The sequence below is a fragment of the Cyprinus carpio genome, chromosome B25 (assembly GCF_018340385.1).
Source record: "Cyprinus carpio isolate SPL01 chromosome B25, ASM1834038v1, whole genome shotgun sequence".
In the NCBI taxonomy this organism is placed as follows: Eukaryota; Metazoa; Chordata; class Actinopteri; order Cypriniformes; family Cyprinidae; genus Cyprinus; species Cyprinus carpio.
The window spans coordinates 11,064,658-11,082,739 of NC_056621.1; the positions used below are offsets into that span (position 1 = coordinate 11,064,658).

The 18,082-nt window shown below is 37.3% G+C and overlaps 1 protein-coding gene across 1 annotated transcript in view; it reads left to right on the plus strand.

Moving 5' to 3' along the window:
• The first annotated feature begins 3,877 nt into the window (after positions 1-3,877).
• hipk3a (homeodomain interacting protein kinase 3a) overlaps positions 3,878-18,082 on the plus strand; it is a 35,911-nt gene continuing 21,706 nt past the window's right edge. The window contains exon 1 of the mRNA XM_042752650.1: positions 3,878-5,087. Coding sequence (XP_042608584.1) covers positions 3,880-5,087 — 1,208 coding nt within the window. The 5' untranslated portion in view covers positions 3,878-3,879. The remainder of the gene's footprint in view (positions 5,088-18,082) is intronic.

Genomic DNA, 18,082 nt, shown 5'->3' on the forward strand with positions numbered 1-18,082 from the left:
GTGCGAATTAAACCCGAACATGTTCACAAAAAACCCGCAGTCCGACCACAGCTGCTGTCTGTGAAGGTAAGGAAGATTTGAACGAGTTGCAAATGCGTAAATAAAGTCTGATAGGTAATAGTGAAGCTATCAAATCAGGCTCGACTCCGGAGTTGTGATCGCGAGCTCGTAACTGTTGCGAAAAAAGTTGCCACGCCACACCAAAAACATTAAAGCAATGTTTTGCTGGGGCTGGTAATGTGTCCTGGTAGCTCTTGAGCTTCTGGGTTTACTAAAAAAAAAAACATAAACATTTTTTGTTCTGTCCCGCAACTTTTTTTTTAATCGTTAAATGTTCGCGTAGACTAATCTTTACCCAAATCCTGCTGCTTAAAAGCATGACTTAAAGAAGTTCAGATGTTGTTTTTAAGCATTAATCATTTGCATTGTTGGTGCTCGTGCATATGATTTGTAGGTTTTAAAATGAGGTTTTTTTCTGTTTAAACTTGCCAGTTGTTGCTCTTGTACTGTAATCAATCAAGCGAATGTTACTCAATCCTCCTAAAATGCACAGGCATGGTAATCGGTCAGCAGCTGACTTCTCCTTTCTTCTGTAACTTGACAGTATGCTGGTAAGACTCAGCAAAAGTTGTACCTAAAATATATCTAATGTACTATGCAAGTTGCATTTCCTGTCTACACATTGAAATAGAATCTCTCAAGCATTTCCTATAGAAGCTTGTTCAGAAAGATGTTTTAAACGGTTCTTTAATGTTAGAATAATGCTTATTTCATGCATATTTCCAGTAGGGAAAGTTTTGTTCGTTCCAGAACTTCATTTAGCGTTCCTATTGTCATGGAAAACCTGGAAATGTCATGGAATTTCCAGACCTGGAAGTGAATATAGATCCCCTCACTGTTATGGTCAGCTGTAAAAAATTATTTGCTTAATTTATTATTTTTTTATTTTTTATTTTTTTGGTAATATGCTAAAGAGTAAGGCATAAAAAGTTTTTACATTTTATAAAACATATATATGTAATAACATAAGTTCCCAATTGTTGTTATTATAGCATTATATTATATTATAGCAAAATATTTAAATGCTGTATTCAAAATACCCTGTATTTTTAAAATGTATTAAATTATTTTTTTCTACTTGTTTCAAATTTATTTTGTGAAATGAATAAATATCGTAATTATTTCATTATCAATTTTAAATCAAATTCAACTTAAATTACTACTGTTATAATATTATCTATAAAATATAGAAAATATATAAATGTGTTTTATTCTAGCATATTTTATAGTGAAATGGTATATTTAAATAATTAGGTAGGGCTGCACGATTACGACAAAAATAATTGTCGATTATTCCCTTGAAATTGTAATTGCGATTATTAATTACGATGATCGCAATTTACATTGAATGATGTTTATACCATTGTTTGATGCAACTGCATGCGGTATTTTTATATGAAAATAAACGAGCTGAAAACACTCTAACTGAAAAACTTTTAGTGCTTTTCTATAGTATTAAGCTTTAAATGTCAAATATACATCGGATTGGTTTCTTCTTTAAATTATAAAAAAGTAAAAATATGAATGGTATTATAATGTTATACTAAAACTAAAATTTAAAATAATGGGAAAACCCCTTAAGATGACATGTAGAAAAAAAAAAGCATCTTAAGCACTCTTAAGAATAAGATAAGTGGACTTCGAATGATTAATTTGCCCTTTGAACGATTACGTAATTGTGGCATCCATAATTGTAATAGTGCAGCCCTATAATTAGGTTATTTTTACTAGGTGTGTTAATTCTGGAAAACCCTGTTTTCAGATATATTATTATTCCTTTTTTGTGCATTTTATATGTAAAATGTATGTGTGACTTGAAAAAGAATCATGGAAGAATTATGGAATTTCATTCAACCCCATTTCAATATGCCATAGAATACGCCAAAGAAATGTTGTCACTTTTTTTTTCTTTTTTTTTTTTTAAATAAAACATGTATTACAACATAATGAAACAGGAGTATTGCAAGTTCCTCATTGATATTACTATCACTTTTCATCAGTGGGAAAATTTGTGCCTGTCAGTTCTGTAAAGTTTACTTCTCAATCATTTCCTGCCGTTAAACTTTTATAACCCAAGCAGTTGCAATATCAACAGGTGTTTTCCCTGTGCCATCCCTTGCCTAACCCCATTAGGTCTTGACATGGGAAAAGGTCAGTCACCACCTGCTTATAGCAGAAGACAGAGGCGTTTAAAAACAGTAGAGAGGCCTGTAACCCAAAACCTTTGCTGGTGCCTCCTTGCTACTGGGGGATTACACTACTATGGGACAGACCTCATAAAAACACTCCTCCAGATGGGACTGTCCTTTAAAAGCTGTTGAGTCAGTCTCTCTTTGCAAACCTAGATGTTGTTTACACAGCCAGGAATACAGACGTAATTGAAATGCATGATTTAAACCTGGAGTTTGGTATGGTGGTGTGAATGAATGAGGCCTTTTATAACGGCTCTGGAAGTGAAATCCATCGGATGTGCATTCCCCATAAAACAATGTGACATGTTTGCACCACTTTTATGTTTTATAACCTCAATATTCACTGTTATGAAATCCAACCTAGTGTGCCAGAGTGTTAGCAGGCTTATAAGTGTGTGAGAGAGTTAGTATATGGGTGTGTAAGAGCCACACCTGTCCTCGTGTCTGAACTTGTGCCATATGTTGTGCCAGCATAAGCAGGCCTAGTCTGTCTCCCATGAAACTAAGACAGCTAATCCCCATTGGTCACTTGTCTGTCTGAATCTGCTAATATGATATCACTGGTTTTATTGCACACTAGGGCTGAACGATTAATCACAACTAAAATCACAATTGCTATTTGGCTTATTAATCGAAGTGCAAATGCTGAGATTTATTAAAACAAACATATTTGTGTGTATTAGAGTGAAACGTGATGCTGTGTTAATTTATACGCATAACGGTGTTTAGTGTTTCAGTACTTTACACAATCTGTATTTCTGCAATCACTGCAGTTGCTTTGCTTATAACATGCTTTTGAAACGCAACACTCGCCAAACAGAGAGAAGTTTAGAAATGAAAAAACAAGAACCTTTTTGCTAAAATAAAAATTGAATTGTTCAGTGTTTAAAAATGAAGAAATTAAGGCATGAATATTAGTATTGCAATTTGACTGTTTTACAGTAAAGTATATTATTAGAATTTTACTTAAATACTTTTGTTTTGCAGTAATGCAGTAAAATGTATTATTTTTGCATATTTTAATCATTAAATGAAAAGAATATTCATGCCTTAACTCCATTTAAAAATGAAGAAATTAAGACATGGATATTATTGCAATTTGACAGTTTTACAGTAAAATAAATTATTATAAATTAACTTTTTTATTTTGCAGTAATGTAGTAAAATGTCTTATTTTATGCATATTTGAATCATTTATTGTTTTATATATTGATAATAATAATAACTTATTATTATTATCTGTGTTATTTATAGTTGTATAATACTATAAACTATAAATGGCATAATCATACAATTTTGGCCAAATTGAGAAGCGCTACAAACAGGCACAATAATTGTGCAGCGCTTTAAAAAAATAAATCAGATTTTATAAATCACAGTTGAAATTGCAGGTTTTTTTTTGTTTGTTTTCTGTTCCAAATCGTGCTTCCTTATGGCACACTTACAATGCTTTTGGAGCTTTCTAAATTTTCCCTTCAGGCGTTAGTGAGATCATCTTTGTTATTTGGCCTCTGTTTATTATTTGGTTTTGTTTTGATGATTGTGACTGTATAAAAATGTCAACAGCATCTGTGAAAAAATGCCTAACACAGGCTTACACTTTTGTTCCCCTCTGTCCTTTATAGGTATGGCCTCACAGGTTACGGTCTGCCCACCACATGTTTATCAACCCCAGACAAGTGCCTTTTGCAGAGCGAAGAAAATCGATCCCAGCAGCTGTGTTTACTATGAGAAGATCCCTCGCACTTACGTGGTCGGTGTGAATCTAGGCATTGCACACCCTACGGATATTATACCTTTATCGAAAATCGAAGCGTTGATTAGTGAGAGACCCTGCGTCGCACGGGACGTCTCGAAACACACTGATACAGCTCAACAGGAGCTCCTCGGAAGGGCTTCCTCGCCATACAAACGTGTGGCATCGGAGGGCGACCTTCAGTACTTCTCCAGAGAGGCTGCGGCAATTGAAGAAGAAAGTGGAGACAGTGGCCAAAACAGCCAAAGTAGTACTAGTAGAAGCAGTGGCGGTTCTCCAGAAGGGGCGGAGAAGATCGAGAGGAACGGTGGTTTGAATTTGTTTGACGGAACCCAAAGATGTGGGTTTAAATGCAAAGGGGAGGAGCTTGAGAACGGCAAGAGCATCATGCAGATAGTAGAGGAGCATTCGACTCTACCTGCCATGTTGCAAACAAACGTTGGGAGCACGGCCGCAGTAGGCGTGGCCCCGCCCGAGCAGAATGCAACCAGGACGGGAGCCGTGAGCGGGACAGGCGACGGTGACTATCAGTTGGTTCAACACGAAGTGCTGTGCTCCATGAAGCACACCTATGAAGTGTTGGAGTTCTTGGGACGTGGTACGTTCGGTCAGGTGGTCAAATGTTGGAAGCGAGGCACCAATGAGATTGTGGCAGTGAAGATACTGAAGAACCACCCATCGTACGCCCGCCAGGGCCAGATCGAGGTGGGCATCCTGGCCCGACTGAGCGGGGAGAACGCCGAGGAGCACAGCCTGGTGAGGGCTTTCGAGTGCTTCCAGCACAGAAGCCACACCTGTCTGGTGTTCGAGATGCTGGAGCAGAACCTGTATGACTTCCTCAAGCAGAACAAGTTCAGTCCGTTGCCGCTGAAGGTGATTAGGCCCATTCTGCAACAGGTGGCCACGGCGCTGAAGAAGCTCAAGAGCTTGGGCCTGATCCATGCCGATCTTAAACCGGAGAACATTATGCTGGTAGATCCCGTGAGGCAGCCCTTCTGTGTGAAAGTGATTGACTTTGGCTCTGCCAGCCATGTCTCCAAAGCTGTGTGTTCGACGTATCTACAGTCTCGCTACTACAGGTAAGCTGTGCTTTTTTGTTTCCTATAATAGGCTGACTACCGGTTGTCATATCTGTGTTTAAGCATAAATAGACTTTTGGAATTTGTGGCAAGTATAAAGATATAATTTGTGGTGTTCGTTTGGAGGAAGTTGAGCTGAGGAAGGTTTACTTAAGCCGCACTTCCTGTCAGGACAATTATGTAATTCTGTCTACAGCTTTTGTCAAAGTTTGATGGTAAGCTCACTTTGTAACCGCCATAGAGCTACACCCATAATAACTTTATGTAACTCCCAAAAAATAAATAAATAAATAAAGATGCACTTAGTTTTCGACTAGTTTGATTCCATCTCGTTTGCTTTTTTTTTTTCTAATGGGGTCAGTTCAGTCCGTGATGGCTGTACTTTGTGTCTCTGTGGGGTTGGCAGTTCTTTAGGAAGAATGTGGTTTGCTGAAGTGATTCATGGGACGTGGAAGAACATGGAAACAGTCTTAAATTAGAACATTCCAGATGTTTGTGTTTTAAGTTCTCTGTCAAACTTAATTAGAATTTTTTAACCCCAAAATTTCCCTTCATGCTTTTGGTCTATATTGCAGTAAATGGATAATTCAGCCAACCTCTTGTTGTTCTAAAGATGTATGACTTTCTTGCTTTTTCAGAAAACACAGTGCACAATACATTATGCATTATTATGCATTCAAAAGTTTGGAGTCATTAAGAATTTTTTATCTTTTTTTTAAATATTTTTATTTTTATTCAGCAAGGATGCATTAAATGATCAATTGGCACTAAATACATATATGTTATATATATAATGTTACACAGAATTTCTATTTGAAATTAATGCTGTTTTGAATGTTTGAGCTTTCTTTTAGTCAAATAATCTGAAGAAAATGTATCACAGTTTACACAAAAATATTAAGCAGTAACATTAAAAAAACATTTCTTTAGCAGCAAATCAGCATAATTAGATTTTTGAAGGATGATATGACACTGAAGACTTGAATTATGATTCTGAAAATTCAGCTTTGCATCACAGAAATAATAGAAATAGAAAATGATTTTTTGTCTGTTGGTGGAATCCAAGACAACATTAAACTCTGTAACTTTCACTTTGTGGACAAAAACACTTTTTTTAAAACATCTGAGATAAGAAGATTGTTCAAGTTTGGAACAGTGTGTGGAGGAGTAAATTATTTTATTTTTGGGTGAACTGTTCCTTTAAGACATTTTTGTCGCTTGAGATGCCTACGAATACGTTTCGAACATATTTTAAAATTGCGGTGCAGAGTAAGGTCTGTCTCTGTAAATGTGCTCTGTTCGTGGGGAAGCTATCAGCGAACAAGATAAAGAGGAACTAGGCTCTAGTTTTAAAAAGCCATTTGAACTCTTTTTACTTTGGCACAGCCACACTTTGATGCCTGCAACTGTACAAACTCACGGCCCAGGCAGGTGGCACGTGAATGTCACTTTGCACGGGAATGAGATGCACTGAGGATCATGTCTCTGCACTCAAATGAACTGTGATAACACAGATGTTTTTATAGAAGGTTATGAATTATCAATCACTCTTGCTTGTTTTTCCCTTTTTCTGGGAATTTGTTTATGGCTCTTTACATAGTGTTTTTGTTAAATCATTACATAAGTACTGAGTAATTTTAACGAACAATGTACTCAATGTGCAATTATTTTGAGTGGTTTGTAATTGCGCATTGTTTGCTATTGTAAGTAATTTGTCACAACTAATGTTTTTTAACATCATTGTAATATAAAGTGTTAACTTCATTGTTAACATCTTCCCCTTCTTTTTGTTCATAAAGTGCACATTTTGTTCTATAAACAAACATAAGTGCTTATGGTTAACTCAGTTAGTGTTCAAGTATTTTGTTAAACCTAGTATTTTTAGTTATCAAATTTGAAAGATTCTTGTATATTGTTCTGTCTTTGCATGTCAGATATTGCTGTTTTTTTCCGTAAGCCCCATGTTGTGGCCTATATCTGTAATGTTTGCATCCCAAATTGGGGAAAAAGGGCAGCGTGTGCTTCTGTTTTCCATTTGTCCCCTGTTTCTTTCAGCATGATCGATGTCACAGGAATCTATAGCTTGTTCCCAGCACAGATCTGGCTCACCTAAATTTAGGGCGGATCTTGTTGTGTTCATAGCCGCTGTGGTATGTGAGGTTGTCATGACAAGCATTTATTTTTTCATACTTGAAGCAGGCTGTGTTGAGCACGCACCCATGTGTCAGGAAGTGAAATTTTGCAGGTGTTGTCGAATAGCAGAGCTGTTTTTATATTTCAGACTGTTTTAGAACTGGTGTCTGTATGTTTGTGTGATGAGTGATATTTTAAATGAAACCTTATAATAATTTAGGCTAATCTTTTGTACAGAGATGTAGTATTTATGTTTTTAGTTCAGTAGCACAGAAGGATTTGCATTCTCATTAAACTGTTAAAAACGATTTTTGTTTATAATTTAAGCTTAATGTTCACCCCAGTCAAGTGATATTGTGTAGAAGTTCATGAAGAAATGTCAGTGTATTTTAGACATTAGTTTAGACAAATGTCGCTGAATACTGATGCTTCAAAATATTATTATTATTATTATTATTATTATTATTATTATTGTTAACAGCAGAGCCTAAATTAAAGTTTTCATATAGCTGAAAACTGAAACCAAAAATTTTGGTAATTAACTTTGTGTATGCTTCTGTATGCTGGGATATTTCAGCCATGCTTTTTACATGTTTCTTGTAGCTTATCCACATTAGCCATGTTTCCATTACCCTTCAAATTGTGCAAATTGAAAATACACCCAATGGAAATGCATCAATTTCGCAAAAACTCCCATATATCGCAAAGGTTTTTACGCTCACATGAGGGGGTTCTTCAGGCGATTCGAAAAAGAATATATCACAGAACTGCAATGGAACCAATTTATTTTCTTTGCATTTGCAGGTCATCTGGCATACCTAAAAGTCATTCTGATCATTCTTTAAAGTGACCTTTATATGCCATTTTCTATTTGCCTTTCATGCGGTGCGTAATGTAGCTGTATGTGAATGTAAACAATCTATAAAAGTTGTAAAGCCGAAAGTGCACGATAAAGTTATCTCCCAAAATAAAGAATTGACTCTGTACAACCTAAAGAGTCTTTAGTAATTCAAATCCCACGTCACTGTATAACATGTTTGCATTATTATCACCTACGCATAATTCCCTGCTCTACATTGGCTGGTCGCAAAAACAACTTGACCCTGCCCACAAACACGTAATTTTACTGATACTCTAATCTCAGGGAATTTTACACTGGATTCACTGGCAATCTCAGTATCTGTCAAAAAAAAATTGCAATTAGATATTTTCCCCATATCGCACAGTCCTAATTTCGACCTCTGATAGCAACCACTAGTCAATGTTTGTTTATACCAGCTTTGCCACTGCACAGTTCAGAAGCGTCCCAGAAGTGGCTCTCCACGCTGCTTCACAAAAGATACACACCTGTAGAAATGCTGTCATTTTGCAATGGCTTTTATTGACCCACAAATAATATAAAAAATTGCAAATATTGCAAGTTTTGTGCAAATCAGTAAGAGAAATGCAGCTATTGTGTGCATGAAATAAGCAGAAAAAAAAGCATCATCAGAGAAGTGCTAATTTAAAGTAACTGTTTTGGCCTTCCAATACTATTTTGTCCGAAACTGAAGAGTTCGGTCACATTGGAAATTGGTTTCCCAAATTTTGGTGCATCATTACTTGATAATTTTGAAGAAAAGGATATCAAGTGGTATCCCTAGTTGTAAGTCTGATTATGTACTAGTGGCCCTTTGTTAAAAAAACCACTGTGGCTCATTAATAATTCACCGTGTTGCTAAGGTCAGTGTGTGTTGAGTTCCAAAGCGAGGTACCTGCTTTGGTTTCAAGTTGCTACAGGAAAGGGTTATTAGGTGCCATGGATTTTTTTTTTTTTTATGGCCTCCTGAAGTGACTCATCCTGTTGTTTCCTTGACACCATGCTGCCTTTGTTTGGCTGAATCATAGGATTCTTTTTTTTTTCAAATCATAACCTGGAAAGGCAATGCACTTAATTTGATTTTAGTCTGCTTTAAGTGACCCAATACATTTGATGAAGCCACTTTAAGTGAAAATAATAAATTTGTAGTGTTGCAAACTTGATTTTACTCAAATCTGCTCCAGGTTTCCCCATTTAGCTCTGGGTTTTGAAACAGGCTATTTAACCACCAGAATGATAATGGTATCAAAACATTGGAAACTGTTAAAACCCAGGAAAACTGATATACACAGGGCCGTTGCATAACAAGCCGCTTGCATTTAACAGAAGGCCAAGTGACGGGACCGAGTCTGGCTGGCCTCCATGGTTTGTGTGTGCTGGTCAAATAACCAGCAGTCTGTACTCAAGAGTCCTGCACTATAAATCCTAAATTTGGGCAGGTGAGAGAGCCCCTCCTTGTGGTTTTGCTGAATTTGCATAATTTTGGAACGCTAATTAAGTGGCTGTTTTTATGTGCAAAGGGAACCTTTTTGGTACTGCTTGTAAATGTCAACTTGTTTTTCCTAGATTTTCAGATACCTTCAGGTTTTTTTTAGTTTCAAAATAAATACAACAGTAGCTGTGCCTAATTTTAGCCATTTTCGTGGTATTTCATACCCTGTAATGTGCACCTTAGCAGTTTACTTCATACCTAGAGAAGTGTGAAAGACATTGGCCTTGTTTTAAAATGCGGACTCTATCATATCTGTGCAGGCACACCCATTGAAACCAAATGACTGGTTTTGCCACCAGCCCATAATAAGCATTATGCAACACTTCTCCTCTTCTTCTTCTTTTTTGTTTGTCTGCCTTATTAGTCATAAAGTTTAAAGTCCTTACACTGGTCTCTCTGCTTTAATAAATCTGTTTTTGCTTCAGGAAGATGTGGAGTGAATCATTCAGATAAAGTGTGTTCAAATTTAAGACATTGACTTTGCCCAATGTCAACCATTTATTCTTATGCCCACACTTTTTTTTTTTTTTTTTTTTTTTTTGCATGTCTTCCCACTTAGCTTCCTTGAAGCCTCACAGTAAACAAGACTAATGGTTTGCAAATTAAGGGTGCTCCGATCAGGATTTTTGAGGCCAATCACCGATCCCAGAAAGCAGTTTCTGCCAAAAAGAACACAGATACCGATCTTTTTAAAGCCTACTTTTTATCATGTAGAATTATTTACAGTCATACTCCACTCAGGAGTTTGCTTTGACTTTGCCCAATGTCAACGATTTATTCTTATGTCCACACTTTCCCCACTTAGCTTCCTTTAATGCCTCACAGTAATCAAGACTTAAGCCTCGTACACACCGGGACGATTATTGTGCATGCTTATCGCTGACGTTTTTCGACTTGTCTTTTGTTTTCATACCCAAGTGATTTTCGCTCCCTGACATTAGATGGCGCTTAATGAAAAACAGAAATACCCCGGTACACGTCGAATCCTATTTGATCTGCAATTCCTCTCCAAACATAGTTACTGAAAATGCTGTTTCAGCATTGTGATTCTTTTTTTTACACATTACAGTAATACAATCTTCCATAGACATGTTTAAATGCAACACATTATTCAATGATTTTTACTTTTGTATTTACTTCTACATTTATATATAAAATTGCTCAAGCAAGTGGCAAAACATGAACTACTTTTCTAACATTATCACAAACATTCTAAATTAAAACTTACCATTGACAGAAACAGTCAACTTTACTGCCTTTTCTTTTGCGTTTAAATTTTTATTACAAGCACTCCTGCAGTTAATAATGAGCTTTGTTTTCCAATCCTCCATGAGTGCCATCTATTAATGCCTTGTTTATCTAAAAGTGCTCTTTTCCTTCAAACCTAGTCAAAACGCTGCATGTGTTGATTGTGAAACACAATAGAATTTAATTATGCATTTATGGTGTAATTACTACATTTTCATGTCAGTCCATTTTCATATTTAATGAAAACAATGTGCTGTCACTTTAATTCAGCGCATGCAGCAAACTCGGTGCAGAAACGATCTCTGCACTGCTGCAGACGAACCCTTTTTTCACATAAGTCTAAGCTCTTGCCCGAGACCCGCATTCATCTTCGGCCTGAAGAATGACCGTAAGTATGAATGTCTGCTTTCTGTCGGTGTGTTTTAGATCATGTGAACGCCTGGCCCCCATTTGGAACAGACTTGCACTCGCTTCAGATAGAGAAGACCTAATTGGCCAGATTCCTGGACTAATGAGCAGCCTGAAGGGTTCGGTGGTATGATGCACTTGGAAAGAGAGCAAACATCTAGTTGTTTGTGTATTCCAGGCCCTTTGATGCAGCATTCGTGCAAACTCCTCATGGCGTTAGTGGGTCGGTCAGGCTTTGTTGACTAGGTTTCAAATGCTATTTGACCTCCGACCAGATGGTAGTTACTGAACCCTAATGTGTCCGTCATGAATAGAGGCACTGTGTTTTCATACTTAGTGTTCATTCAGGATGTGTAGTCACTTGATGGCCTGATCTTGACACTTTCACATGACTGACTTTAGCGTAGCCACATGACGAGCACTGCCAGTAGCATCACTTTAGTATATAGGATCAATTTTGCTGTGTTTTTCACATAGTGATGTGTCATGCAAATTGTCCGTTGCTGGTTGCGATTAGGTCAACGGTAAATCGAAATTGAAATCAGACTGAGAAGGTTTATGTGTGGTGGTGCCAGCTGTGTTTTAAGAGCCTGGAATCAGTTTCTGCACTTTGATCCATTTGTCAGATCATCTTATGTCGTGGTCTGTTTATCATCCACTCGAGGATGAAACCTGATCGCACGCCGCTTCCTGTAACAGCTTTCCGTTGCTTTCCGACATTTTGAATTGGGACAGGGTAGGTTACAGGTGTGAAGCCTTATACCTTCCTTGGTTTGTTTTACATGCCTTCTGGTATAAGGTTCCCATTTCATCTGTAGAAGCTCCTGGCTCGCTTACCAAACTTCAGAGCTTACGGCATCAAAAGTTTATGCGTGCGATTGCAGTCTCATATCACCTTAGTCACTTCTAGATCCAGTCCTACTGAAAACCTTTAGATGAAAGGCTGTTTTTTTTTCTTTAGGAGTAAGTAGGGGTGGGAGATGTGGAAAAAATATCATATCACAATGATTTTTTAAAAATGTCACCATTCATGATTTTATCATGATTCTTTGTCATGTGGGTTTTACTATTTTGCAAGTTGTCTGAGCATTACAGCCAAACTAATTTCCCTATTATAAAGACAGCCTTTCAAGGTAACAAAAAAAAAGAATGGCAGATATTTAGGCCAAAGAGGGTGAATATTAAAAACTTTGTTCTTATTTTTAATAACAAAGATAAAAGACTGACAAAGATACTCATTACAACTACACATAATATACAAATAAAACAAACAGTGCTTTATTTTCAGGTACAATAGGAGCATTCAAGAAATTGAATGAACAAATATAAAAATGAAATGCTATATAAACTGATTCCTAAAGCAACTGTATTAAATTTCTTCAGAAATGAGCATTGAGTGATTTTTCTCTTTGTGTTTTGTTGTTTTATTAATGTTAAAGGAATAGTTCGCCCAAAAATAAAAATTCTGTCAGCTGTCTGTCAGTTGTCATAGTGTTTTATTTTATACCACCATTTACTCACTCAAAAGTTGTTTTAAACCTGAATAAGTTTGTTTGTTCTGCTGAACATATACGCTATTCTGAGGAACGTGGAAAACCAAACAGTTGCTGGTACACAGTGACTTCCATAGTATTTTTTACTACAATCAAATTTAGTGTGGACCAGCAACTGTTTGGTTACCAACATTCTTCAAAATATCTTCTTTTGTGTTCAGCACAAGAAAGAAATTAATACAGGTTTGGGACAATGTGACAGTGAGTAAATTACGACAGAAATGAAATTTTAGGGTGAGCTATCCCTAATGACAGTCGACTGCATGTTTAATAGTCCTACTGTCTCTTTAAGACCTGCACACATCTAATATACAGGCACGTATATGTTTTTCTCTCAACTGTTTACTTTCATTTTAGACATAACCAACATGTACCAACGTCTTTATGTAAACCTTGTGTGTTTTGACAGTATTAGCGCAAAAGATAACTTAGTTCAATAATCAGGCACTGTTTGACAGGCTTTGAGGCTTCGAATGAAACATTTAAAAGCACATGCAAATAATGAGAGAGTAACTCCTGTGAGAGTAACTCTACGGCTGAGTTAACACTGATGTGAATGCATGTGGCGTTGTACAGTATATGACGGAGGCGCCAGAACTGCAGCTGATATAATGTGCGCTGTAGCACGATACTACGATATTTCTTCAAAAGCAGATCTTGGAGACATTTTTATCGTCCACGATCAAAAATCGTCATATCGCACACCCCTAGGAGTAAGCTAAAAGAATATACTGAATATGTGCCTGCAGAATTCCAAAAAGTCCCTTAGATTTGTAAAATACTAAAAACGCTTTGTACGTTACACATTCTCTTATTGAAAATTTTGACTTGATTTGAATTTGCTTTCAACTATCAACATAAGTGCAGCACTCTTTAACACCAAGTTAAAATTGCACTGGAATCAGGACAGAATAAAAAAAAAAAAACTACAGATTGTCAGCCGAATCATTAGATGTTAAAGGGATAGTTCACCCAAAAATGAATATTCTGTCATTAATTACTCACCCTCATGTTGTTCTAAACCCTTAAGACCTCCGTTCATCTTCGGGACACAAATTAAGATATTTTTGATAAATTCTGAGAGCTCTCTGACCCTCCCATAAATGGCAATGTTACGAGCTACAAGATTACTTTTTATACAGAAAGAAAACAAAAATAACAACTTTATTAAACAATTAACCTCGTCCATGTCACCCTAGCGGCATTTTTCAGAGTATCCACTGGACGTAAACAGCATATGCTGTTCTGTGTCATCTGTGCCACGCGGATACGTTGTTTTCATTCAAATCAAAGCGTAAACAGCGTAGAAAACGTATCCACGTGGCACAGCTGACACAGAACACCATACGCCGTTTACGTTCAGTGGATACACTTTAAAAAGTCATGATAAACTCGTTATTTTTGTTTTCTTTGTGTACAAATAGTAATCTCGTAGCTTCATAAAATTACGGTTGAACCCCTGATGTCACATGGATTATTTTACAGATCTCCTTGCTACGTTTCTGGACCTTGATCGCGGTAATTACATTGCTGTCTATGGGAGGGTCAGAGAGGAGCAGCGCCAAATGCCCAATGTCAAATCACCAAGTTAGTCTGGTGCGTAGATCCAAAAAAAAAAAACCGATCCAACAGAAATTAAGAGCCGCACGCGGTTATATGCCGGGCTTACACCTCCTCAAAAAATCTTTTATTCAATGCTTCATCAGAGGCCATAAAAACAAGTGCAAAAAGTGTACAAAGGTGTAAGCCCAGGGCAGTCAAGGCCCAATGGTTAGAGAATCAGACCTGTAACCCAAAGGTTGCGGGTTTGAGTCTCAGGTCCAGCAGGAATTGTTTGTGGGGGGAGTGAATAACCCTCTCTACCCTCAATACCACGACTGGAGTACCTTTTCTTTTTACCCCAACTCTGCTCCCCTCTGCTCCCCTGCCCACTGCCCACTGCTATCTTAATTTTTGTTTCTTAATTTGTGTTGAGGTGTTGAAGGTTTGTATTAAAGTTTTGGTGAGTAATTAATGACAGAATTTTCATTTTTGGATGAACTATCCCTTTAAGGAGTTTTAATTTTTTGATGAAGTTTCATTTTTTGGCTTTGTTTTATTGGGTATGTTCAAAATTAATAATTATATTTTATTTTTTATTTTTATGGTGTTGATTAGTGAGATCAGGTCTTTATAGAGGATTATTTTCAGCTCCGTCTAATGTACATTGATTCCGTTGAAGCCGGCCAGACTGTCTGCATTTCTCAGCATTTCCAGCAGGAACTAAAATGATCCAGCGTTGAAAAGGCTTTGTTTATTGCTCTGGTGCCTCTACATAACGCTCCATGCAAACAACACTTCCATCTCTAAAGAGCTTGAAGAAATAGAGCCTAATTTTTTTTTTTTAAAGAACCTGGTTTGATTACCTAGCAAAAGTATTGGTTGCTCCACCTGAAACAATTGTTATTTTAATATAATTGAGATGCGATTATAGCTTTATTAACATTTTGATTGTCATTTTTTTGTTTTCATTTTTCAAATCTCTACATAGTTATTTTATTTCAGTTACAGTTATTTTAGTTAAGAGTAGAAGTTTAAAGTAGAAGTTAAACTATATCGGCTAAGCACAAACACACATAGGCCTACATTCTACTGTTCTTAACTTTTAGTTGTTTTTAAGAACAATTAATTTAAAAACAGTGATTTCTTATTTAATTTATATAACAATATTTCACACCTGCTCATAATGATTCATGAGTATAAGCACATTTTATATTTTCAGCCACATGGTTTTTATTTCTTTAGTGAATCATTTCCAAAAACTGACTCAGTTACTCATTGTAAACATTTTGCTAGGTTCAATATGTTTTGATGTTGCTGTTTATTACTACACTTTGGTATAAACTGCTGTGTCCTCTTGTTTGAGCTTCACATTTCACCCATTCTCATAACCTAAACCCTCTGATAGGAATCTGTTTTGCTGTGACCTCAGGAATGCCTAGCTTCCATCCTTTAAAAAAAAAGGTTTGGTTGGTGCTATAAACCCTAAACCCTGTTCTAGAATTGCCCTGATTGCGAGGTCCCACAGAATGTGGTTTTCTAGCCAATGTGTTCTCATTGTACACTCTGTTTCTAGAACTACTGGGCGGCGCACGAGCCAGACTTTAGCTATGAGTGGTATGTTGTACCCTTTGGGCGTTAGCCGGGGAAAAACATTAGCCTGTCTGTATGTTTTGCAACACACAACTGTGTTATGGTTGGAAATGGGAATCAAGGGACTTGCTTTAGTGCTAGGAAAAAAAAAACTATTAATGATGCACTCATAAAAATAAATGTTCCAAAAGGGGGTTTTCACAGTGATGCCATAGAAGAACCATTTTGGGTTCCCCAAAGTACCTTTCACTAAACAGTATAAAGAACATTTCACTAATCTAAAAAAAAAACTATTTTCTACTAAAAAAAATACCTGTGCAATTAAAAGGTTCCGTTGATGTTCGAGATCCTTAATGGAACTGTAGATGCCAATAAAGAACCTTTAGTTTTAAGAGTGTAGCTAGCCCTTCTTCAGGACACATTCTACTAAAACTGGGAAACGAATTGTGGGTGTTGTCTGACAGATATTGAAAAGGGGTGTCAGAGGTGTTGCCTGACAGATTTGCAGCTGACAATCGCGTTTCATGTTACTTTGCGTGTTTTTTAAAGTCCAGTACGTTACAGGATGTCATAACGGCTCGGGTTGTGTTACTCAACCTAAACTTCATTTCAGATTTCTCAAACCCCCGTGATATATGTACCTTTTTGCAAAAGGACCCGTGGCCCTCACGGAAAAGGTTTGCATGACTTGTAGGGGAAGTCCGAATAACTGCACTCTGCAGTAGGAGATTAGATAAGCAGTGTTTGGGTGGGATTTGTTTACCGAGAGCTCTCTGACTGGACGCTGAGCAGGAGGGGCGGAAAAAACCCAGTGACCCATGTCTTCTCGTTCTCGTTCACAGAAGCCGCTGTTAATGAAAGGCTTTAAAACTGTTTCACTCTTGGCAGGCACGTGTGAATCATCATCTGCGGCTACGTGTTCATATTCAGCTCTCTCCGGGCGGTTGACTACGTGCCAGAGAGAGTCTAATGTCTTCGCCCCTTTTGTGAGCAACACAAGACGTTAAAAACCCTGGGGTTAGGCTGGGATGATCAGCTGGTGGCGGATTTCTGGAGCTCCCACACCCTCACATGCTGCCTGTTTGCAGTGAGAGACTGCTGACAGTGTTTTTTTTTTACACAGCTGATCTCCCTAATCTCACGTCCCCTGACACGTTCCGCATTCTTTTTTTTTTTTTAACATCCCCCAGCTGAAATCCCATTCTGATCGTCTCACTTTCCAGACAATGTGCCTTACACTTGTTTTTTGAACAGCTGCAGAGCTCCGTTGGCCTTCAGAAAGGTTATTTTGTGGTCAGGGCTCGTCGTCCCAGTAGCCGCTTTAGTCTGCGGCTGCTCTAGGCTTTCCGGCTGCAGCTTGAACCTGATGACTTGGGCCCCCCTCCTTCCCATTCCGCCGACCTCACAGGAAATAACTGATGCTGGACAGGGGTTCAAATTTAGCATGGCTTTGCTTGTCAAACACTGACTTATTGGTTCGTACTGACTCAGAAAATGGCCTTTTAACATGTGGCCACCGTTAGCACTGCTGGTATATTCCACCTTTTAGTCTTTCTTTTGGTCTTTAAAACATGATCTCAGTGGAGTCATTAGTAATGATGTTGCCTTTTAACATGTGGCATTCTTTTATTAATGTATTAAGTTATTATTTGGTGGCCTATTATAATTTGGCTATTATTATCAAATTGCTCCGCTATTTCACTTCAGCATCGCACTTCACATGCGTGCAAATGAGGATCAGAGTCTCCAACCGCAAACACAGATGTACATCATCTGCTGATATAAGGTATTTCATTGTACTTTAACAAGTAATCTGAACGGCCTATATATGTGCAATATTGTAACTGAGCCCCCACTATCTGACTTCAGTACCACATGTTAGAAAGCATCTCATTCTTGTTTCTGTGGCGGTGCACACAGTTTAAAACACCAAATAGTTATGTAATAGCCTATGACAAGTACAGAGAGTCTCTCTTGCCCCACCCACCCATGCATGATAATATCATGTTTTGGCAATGACGATATGAAAAATGACCATAATGCCCAAAGCTAGTTGGTGATATGACCAAAATCTTATATTTTGATTCACGGTAACGATACATATCTCAACATAGTTATTTTTGCTTTAAATAAGTGAAAGTGAAAAAATGACATGACATACAGCCAAGTA